Below are 8,171 nucleotides of genomic sequence, written 5' to 3' on the forward strand. Positions count from 1 at the left end.
TAACTTTTTTCTCAATCACCGATTTTTGAGTTGCCTGATTGTGGGTATATGTTGATTGCGGTTATGAGAGAAGTGGTGGTCGTTATGGTGCTCCTCGTGGTGGTTTCCGTGGTGGTCGTCGTGGCGGTTTCAGTAACGGGGATTCAGAGGATGGCGACCACCCACATCGGCCATATGAACGCCGTAGCGGGACAGGGCGTGGGTAAGTGTTTCATTTTTCAAATCTATTTGATATATTTTTACTCTTCCTTAAGGAGTCTCAAGATTCCATGGGATTAGGCTGGAATTGGAATTCAATCCCATTCCAACTTGCAAATGAGTATGAATCGTTGGATTTGGCTGGAATAGGAATTCAATTCCACTCCAATCCCATGTTTGGTTGCAATTGAGTATAAAGTTCATTTTCATTGGAGTTCACAAAATCATTTGATGAAACTAAATTCCCAACATCTCCTTGTTGAAATTACTCAAATACCCTTTTCATATCATGTATAGGAATGAGTTCAAACGCGAGGGTGCTGCTCGTGGGAACTGGGGAACGCAGGCTGACGAGATAACTCATTATTATTTTACACTTCCCATTTAATTTCTAAATCCCTCAGTTTATACTTTTATATATTATTTGCTTTCAATTAGTAATCATAATTATATTTGTTCACAGGGAGACTGAAGAAGTGGTGGTTGAAGGGGAGAAAAATGCGGGCTCTGATAAACCATTGGCTGAAGAAGAGGCAACAAATGAGAAAAAGGAGAATGCTGCGAATGAACCCGAGGATAAGGAGACTGAGGATAAGGTGATTGATTACTTCTTGTCCTAATAATAAGAATTATTATTCTAATAATGTCATATTTCTAAAAATGTGGGCTCTGATAAACCATTGACGTTTGATCCCTATATGAGTTAAAAACAAGGGTTGGGAGTGTTGTAATCAAGCATAAATTAACACAAATTTGCAGAAAAGATAAGAGAAAGGGAATCAACGAGAGGATGGGTTTGTACACAAACAAAGACCTTTTTATTGATATAACCTAACCGCATTTACATAATATTTACATACATATATATATATATATATATATATATATATATATATATATCTTCCTATTCTAATAAAAGAATAGTTTTATTCACCTTTTGACATGTGTCATCTTATTAAACCTCTTAATTAATGCATGTTTTATTCTTCTTTTGCCATGTGTCACCACATTATGTCTACTAATTAATACTTGCCACATGTCAACCTATTGATTATTATTTTAAATTTTAAAATTTCCACTCTATCTACATTAAATTAATAGCATTAAAATAAAATTAATACAAATTATAAAGTGATATAATTTCACATATTTATTTAAAATCAATAATTATAGTTTTATATAACTAAAAAATCTCCTAATTAATAATTTATTTAAAATAATTGATTAATAACTTTGAATTTTCACTAAAAAAACTTAATTAATTTTGTAACCGTGGTTCCCACGGGTTATAAACTAGTATATATATATATATATATATATATATATATATATATATATATATACTCTTATAGTGTAACTGTCAATTGACAGTTACAAAGTCTCTTAACTAATGCATCGGTTCACACCATTCTAATTCTAACCAACACAATGGTTCACATATCAACAGTAATACCATAATACCTAATAAATGCTATTAATGAAGTCTAGCTTATAACTTTAACAGGGAGGCATGATAATAGGCAAAAGGATCTCTCCGGAAAACAAAAAAATGAACCCCTGTCCAGAACATTGACATTAAAGTTGTCATGAAGCTTATTTGAAGATTTATTAACATTCTATATGATGCTTCAGGTTGTGCAGTTGCTGAAGGAAGACCAATAGCCATGAGAGGACATCAGCTTTGTTGTCGTTTATGCCTCTTGTAAGTTGTCATTTTGAGAAGCTACTTCTTACTATACTATTATCCATGTTTAGTAAATTATTATTGTCAAAATGGTTTAACATCGATTTGATTTTTGATATTTTATTCTCTTGAAGTATCGTTATCAGTTTCTTTGTTGCTGCATTCCTCTGGTTATTCTTCAATGTGCTATTGAGATGATGAGCACGGTAAACTTGGACACGTCGGATGCCTATTTGCTGTAAGATTTATACTTTTTTTTTTCATTTTCCTGGATGATATATAAATATTGCTCTTTTCTTCATGAGTAGGAGTTAAATATGTGGTTTATAGGAAACTGGGTTAGACCAAAATTTGATGAAATCATACACAACCACCATTTATTAATACAATTAGTGACAAAGTGTAGCAAATGTCGTGAGTAAACAATCACAACGCACCATTTGGTCTTGAAACCTGCAATGTGAAACAAATTATAAGACAATAAGTCATTAAAATCCTAAGAATTTTTAGTTTTCATTATCCCAACCAATTACATTATTATATGTTGTTTGTTTTTTCCCTTTGATTTTGATTTTGGCAGTGATGGTTGTTGTGTATGGTTTCATCAAATTTTGGTCTAACTATATTTTTGCATTTAAGGGTATTTTAGTCTTTTTACCACAGAACTGAAAACTCATGGTGGTGTTCTGGAGGTTCTTGTGCAAAAATGTATTTCTCTATTAGAGTGTCTTCTGTAAAAGTTAGTGTTTTAGAAAAATAGTCCATGAAGAGGATTTCTTCATTAATGTGGTATAAGGGCAATATCGTCATCTTTTAAAACTCAGCAGCCCTTCTGTTAGCCTTTTTAAGTTTGGGGACGCAGTGTGTACTGAAACGCTGCAATATGGATCTTCCATGATAAAAAGCCAATACTAAGACCAAAAGTGAGGAATTTCGCAAACCAAAAGAACCAAAAGTGTATTTTACTCTATTTCTTATATCTATAAACGGTTCAATGGGTAACATTAAAAGATTTAGCTAAAGTGGAATTGTTTTATTCTAAAAAATTGGATCGTTGGTTTAATATATTTTCTGATTGTAGGCTATTCTTGGAACAATTGATGTGATTTGTGGTGTTACAAGCATTTGAGATCATTTGTAAAGAGCTACAAGGTGCTAAAAGGTTGACTGATGCATATATTAAATGCATCCAGTTGAGCCTCCCTTGTTTTTTCTATTTAAATGTTTATGTTATGGTGTGGATTAGTATATATCAAGTCCTGGATATTTGTTTATTTAAGTGATAATTGCATTTTTTTTTGTAGTTACATGACCATTATATACATATCCAGATGAAGTGATATACTTTTTTGTTTTCAGTGATAATCTTCTTCTCTCAAATAATACATGTATATAATATGTATATATGTTTGTATTTATTTATTTGTGACATCCTATATATGTATGGTTTGTATATGTATATGCTGGGACATTGTTTGTTTGTGTATTTGAGTGAATATTGTTTTGAAAACATATCATGTTTTAGTTTATGAGTGAATATTGTTTCTAAAATATATCATGTTCTAATTCCATGGATTGAAACTGTCTCCTTCCATATGTACATGAATACAAATATGTTTCTATGTTTTATTTTATCTACGTACATGAATACAAATATGTTTCTATGTTTTATTTTATCTAACTAAAGACGATTACATCTATTATAAAGCCTCAAAATATGTCTGTAGAATACAATTTTTATTACACGAATTTGTTTAACAATACCTCATGTAAATTACACAAAATTAAAATAAAAAAATGGAAATTAAATGTATTTAGCTTTTTTATTTTTTAAAAAGATAAGTAATAAACAATTGACGCAATTTCCTTCATTTTAATGCACCAAAAGAAAGTCAAAGATTGCAATCACATCAAACGTTGTGTACAAATAAGTTTTATGTGATTAACAAGGTACAATCAACAACTTATTATTTTACAGTTTCTTCAAATATGTATCTTAGATGCTCATTTGATGTTTAATGTAGGGCTAGCAGATGAAGCAATATGATTGTAGATTAATGTAGTTTATATATTGGACATGTTATAAATGTACAAAACTACATGATTGTAGATTTTTGATATATATATATATATATATATATATATATATATATATATATATATATATATATATATATATATATTGTAAAATCAAGTATGAACTATTAGATGAAATTCCAAATGTACACTCGTATTGTATGAGTATGCACCCAACAAGAAACTATCCGTTGAAATGAACTATTCGACACAAAATGGCCACAATAAATAGCTCATGTCTAAAGGAAACTAATCATCACTGATAAAACTATCTTCCGAAAGAAACTATTTGCCGCCCGACGTTTAGCGCGGGAAAACGGCTAGTTTAATAATTATTAAGTAAAATATTTCTTCAACCAACTAAACTTGAAATTACGTTTATTGAAAAATCTATTCATTTTCATTTTTCACACATGCAAACAGTTTATCATCTCGTGTACGCAAACGGCTTCTTATACGTTTGCAACAACAACGAAGAACAAACCACACTCACAGAAGAAGCAGCCATACAAGCTCCGGCCAACCACGGCGGTAACCTAATTCCGATGAAAGGAAACAAAATCCCAGCCGCCACCGGCACACCAAGAACATTATACCCAAGCGCCCACACATAATTAAGCCGGATTCTCGAAATCGTCCTTTTAGACAAATCAATCGCTGTAATCACATCCTCTAAGTTACTCTTAATCAACACAATATCCGCCGCCTCAATCGCCACGTCTGTTCCGGCACCAATCGCCATTCCGACGTCCGCTGCAACGAGCGCCGGCGAATCGTTGATGCCATCTCCGACCATTGCAACGACCATCCCTTTCGCCTGTAAGTCTTTGATTCTATCGGCTTTCCCCAACGGATCTGTTTCCGCAAACACGTTTTCTATTCCGACCTCCTTGGCTATGGCGGTTGCCGTTGCCCAGTTATCACCGGTGACCATTATGCTTCTGATACTCATCGATCGTAAAAAGGATACAACACGTGCCGCCTCGGGTTTCACCGGATCTGAGACTGCAACAGCGCCGACGACTTTTCCGTCGATTGCGAGGAGCACACAGGTGCGAGCTAGGTTTTCGTTGTCGGAGAAGTAGGTTTCGACCTCTGGGCTGAGGGAAACGTTGAAGGATCTCATGAGCTTCTTGTTTCCGACTAAAACTGTTTTGGATCCGACTTTGCAACCAACTCCGGCGCCGGGATGCACCTCGAAGTCCTTCACCGCTGCACTGTTGGTAGTTTGAGATTTGTGATTTTGTAATCTGTTTTTCGCGTGTTTCACTACTGCTTTTGCTATCGGGTGTTCACTGTTTGCCTAAAAACAAACCAAATATATATCAAATTTAAGATTCCAAGATATATACACATTGTGTGTCCAGCTAAAAATATACGGTTAATGAGAGAATCAAGCTAATGTGAGACTCGGTGAAATATACGGTTAATGAGAGAATCAAGCTAATGTGAGACTCGGTGAAATATACGGTTAATGAGAGAATATGAGAGAATCAGGAAGTTAGAAAGTAAAAACTCTGTGTCTAGCTGATGTGAGACTCTGTTAGATATACGGTTAATGAGAGAATCAGGAAGTTAGAAAGGAGAAACTTAAGCAGACCTCTACGGCAATTGCGGTGTCGCAAAACTCCTCCATTGAGATTCTGGAAAAAAGTACTGCGCTAACAACTTCCGGCTTTCCAATCGTTAATGTTCCCGTTTTATCAAATACTACTGTGTTAACCTACACAATCCATACAATCTTCTTTAAAATCGACACGAAATCTCGAAGGATACAGTTGTTGAAATTTTGTTTCCCAAAAGTTATATTGGAGCTTTCGGTTATAAAATAACCGAAAATTTCAATATAACCATCTCTTGTCATCACTATCAGCATCGGCATCGGTTGATACTGAGCAACTGATGCTGATGCTGATAAAATACCTTGTGGGCCTTTTCTAGTGCATTTCCGCCCTTGATAAGTACTCCTTGGGATGCGCCTTTACCGGTCGCAACCATAACAGCAGTAGGAGTAGCTAAACCTAGTGCACATGGGCAAGCTACAACCAAAACCGATATCCCAAATTGTAATGCAAGCTCGAACTCATCCATAGCTTTTGGTATCCAACTTTTAGGATAAATTCCAGCCACTCCCGAAATAAACCACCCCATCCATGTCACAACAGCAGCCAAAACCACCTTAAATTTATAAAGTCATATTCATTAAAAACAACAAGATCTCAAATGAACTTTGGTTGACTCATATTGAGCGCTAGAATGGCAAAAAACTCACTGCGGGTACAAAAAACTTTGATATTTGATCAGCTAGTTTTTGTACGGGAGCTCGAGCAAGTTGAGCGGCTTCTACTATTTGAACAATTTGTGAAAGCGTAGTCTCGGAACCAACATGAGTCGCCTTGATTAACAAGCAACCGTTTTCGTTCACAGTGCCACCGATAACCTGTTTACATTTTCAAAAATATGTCTCCATTTTCATAAAAATATGTCCAAATGTTTTTAGGGCTTATGTCATATTTAATCAATGAAGTGTGCCTTATTTACCCATTTAGTCTTATCTAATACACACAAGTTTGTTTAAATTTAGGGATTTGGTTTCACATAAGCCCCTATATTTTCATTAGAACTTTCAAAACTAAGGTTGTGTTTGACATGTCATAATTATTTTATTTTTCAAAAAAAGTTTAAATGGTCATGTTTGACTAACCAAAAAGTTGTTTATAAGTTAATTTTTTATAAAACTACTTAGACTAATGTTTCAACGAGCTTATGAAGCTTTTTATAAATTTTTTAAAACATATCATTTATTAATTATAAAAAAAACTTAATCTTCGACGTACATTTTATGTCATTTTACATATTTCAGCTGAGTTATCAACTAGTTCTACTTCTACCAGATGACAACTTTTATCAGTAGCAACTCACTTTTCGGTTAGTTCGTCAAACATAGACTAAATGAGTAATTCGGACAGACTGTGTTAGGAAAATATAACATAAACTTTTTTTTTGTAAAATTATAGAAATAAATCAGATACCCGATCGCCTGGATTTTTAACTACCGGGGTTGCTTCTCCCGTGATCATACTTTCATTCACATACCCTTGACCATTAATCACAATACCATCAACAGGAAACTTCGACCCAGGAAAAATCTTCAAAACATCATTTCTTTCAATCAACCGCGTGTTAATTTCTGTTTCTGAAAGAATGTTTCCCTCATTGTTCATTGTTAGTAAACAAGCGGTATCCGGGGCTAAATCGGTCAATTTAGCTAAAGCAGCGGATGTTTTTCCTTTCGCAGTGGATTCTAAGTATTTACCTAGAAGAATAAATGATATTAACATGGTACTTGTTTCAAAGAAATCTTGTCCTTCAAATTTGTCTGAAAAGAGTGCTTTTATTATTGTGTATATAGAATAAAAGTAAGCAGCATTTGTCCCAAGTGCAACAAGAACATCCATGTTAGCCGATTTTCGTCTTAATGCGTGATAAGATCCCACATAAAACCTGAAGATTTAATCAAAAATTGTTTTAAGAAACAATAATTATAAAAGTAGTTTTTTTTTTTTTTGTCAAACAATTGTCAAAGTTAAAAAATATATTATTGAGCTTCTTCATCTTCATTTCTTTTTTCAAAATGACTTTTTTATTAATTTCAAATAAAAAAGGTTGGCCGTTAAAAAAAATGGTTTTTAATTTTGTTTAATATAATGTGTAAAATATTCTACAACCTATAAGATGCATTTTTTTAATGACCAATATATATTTTCTTTTCTATAATAAGATAATTATATACTATTTTGTTATATCTAACTTTACTTCATATTTTCATTTGGATAAAAATATAGAAAAATGATACAAACTGAAATTGGTAAGACCTACAAAATGAGCTTTTAAGATTTGTGAAAAAGCTTTACTATAGTGGAGTTATCTACTTATCATGAACTTTTTGTTTTTGTTTTATTGCAGTTTAAAAAGGCACAGAATTATGGATATTGTAAATATGCTTAAAATAAGAAAGAGAAATTAAATTAAATCTTTGTTACCTTCGACCAATGAAGAACTGGACAGGTGTACATAAGATCCATCTTAAAACCATTCCAATCGTAAGCATGTTATGAATCTTGTAACTCAACCAATTCCCATATGGTGGAATCATTGGAAGCACCATAGAGAAGATAAAAACAGGAATCGAAAACAAGCAACTCCATAAAAA

At 33.2% G+C, this 8,171-nt stretch overlaps 1 protein-coding gene across 1 annotated transcript in view; it reads right to left on the reverse strand.

The window, feature by feature from the left end:
• Positions 1–4,194: 4,194 nt before the first annotated feature.
• The window catches only part of LOC145058928 (copper-transporting ATPase HMA4-like), a 5,214-nt gene continuing 1,237 nt past the window's right edge, over positions 4,195–8,171 (reverse strand). Inside the window, exons 3-8 of the mRNA XM_079006811.1 lie at positions 8,002–8,171; positions 6,991–7,462; positions 6,231–6,398; positions 5,882–6,136; positions 5,559–5,681; positions 4,195–5,261 (exon numbers count right to left, since the gene is read on the reverse strand). The exon at positions 8,002–8,171 is cut by the window's right edge and continues 564 nt beyond it. Of these exons, the coding sequence (XP_078862937.1) occupies positions 4,386–5,261; positions 5,559–5,681; positions 5,882–6,136; positions 6,231–6,398; positions 6,991–7,462; positions 8,002–8,171 (2,064 nt within the window). The 3' untranslated portion in view covers positions 4,195–4,385. The remainder of the gene's footprint in view (positions 5,262–5,558; positions 5,682–5,881; positions 6,137–6,230; positions 6,399–6,990; positions 7,463–8,001) is intronic.

This window comes from Lactuca serriola, chromosome 6, assembly GCF_051521515.1.
Source record: "Lactuca serriola cultivar US96UC23 chromosome 6, Lser_US96UC23_V15, whole genome shotgun sequence".
In the NCBI taxonomy this organism is placed as follows: domain Eukaryota; kingdom Viridiplantae; phylum Streptophyta; class Magnoliopsida; order Asterales; family Asteraceae; genus Lactuca; species Lactuca serriola.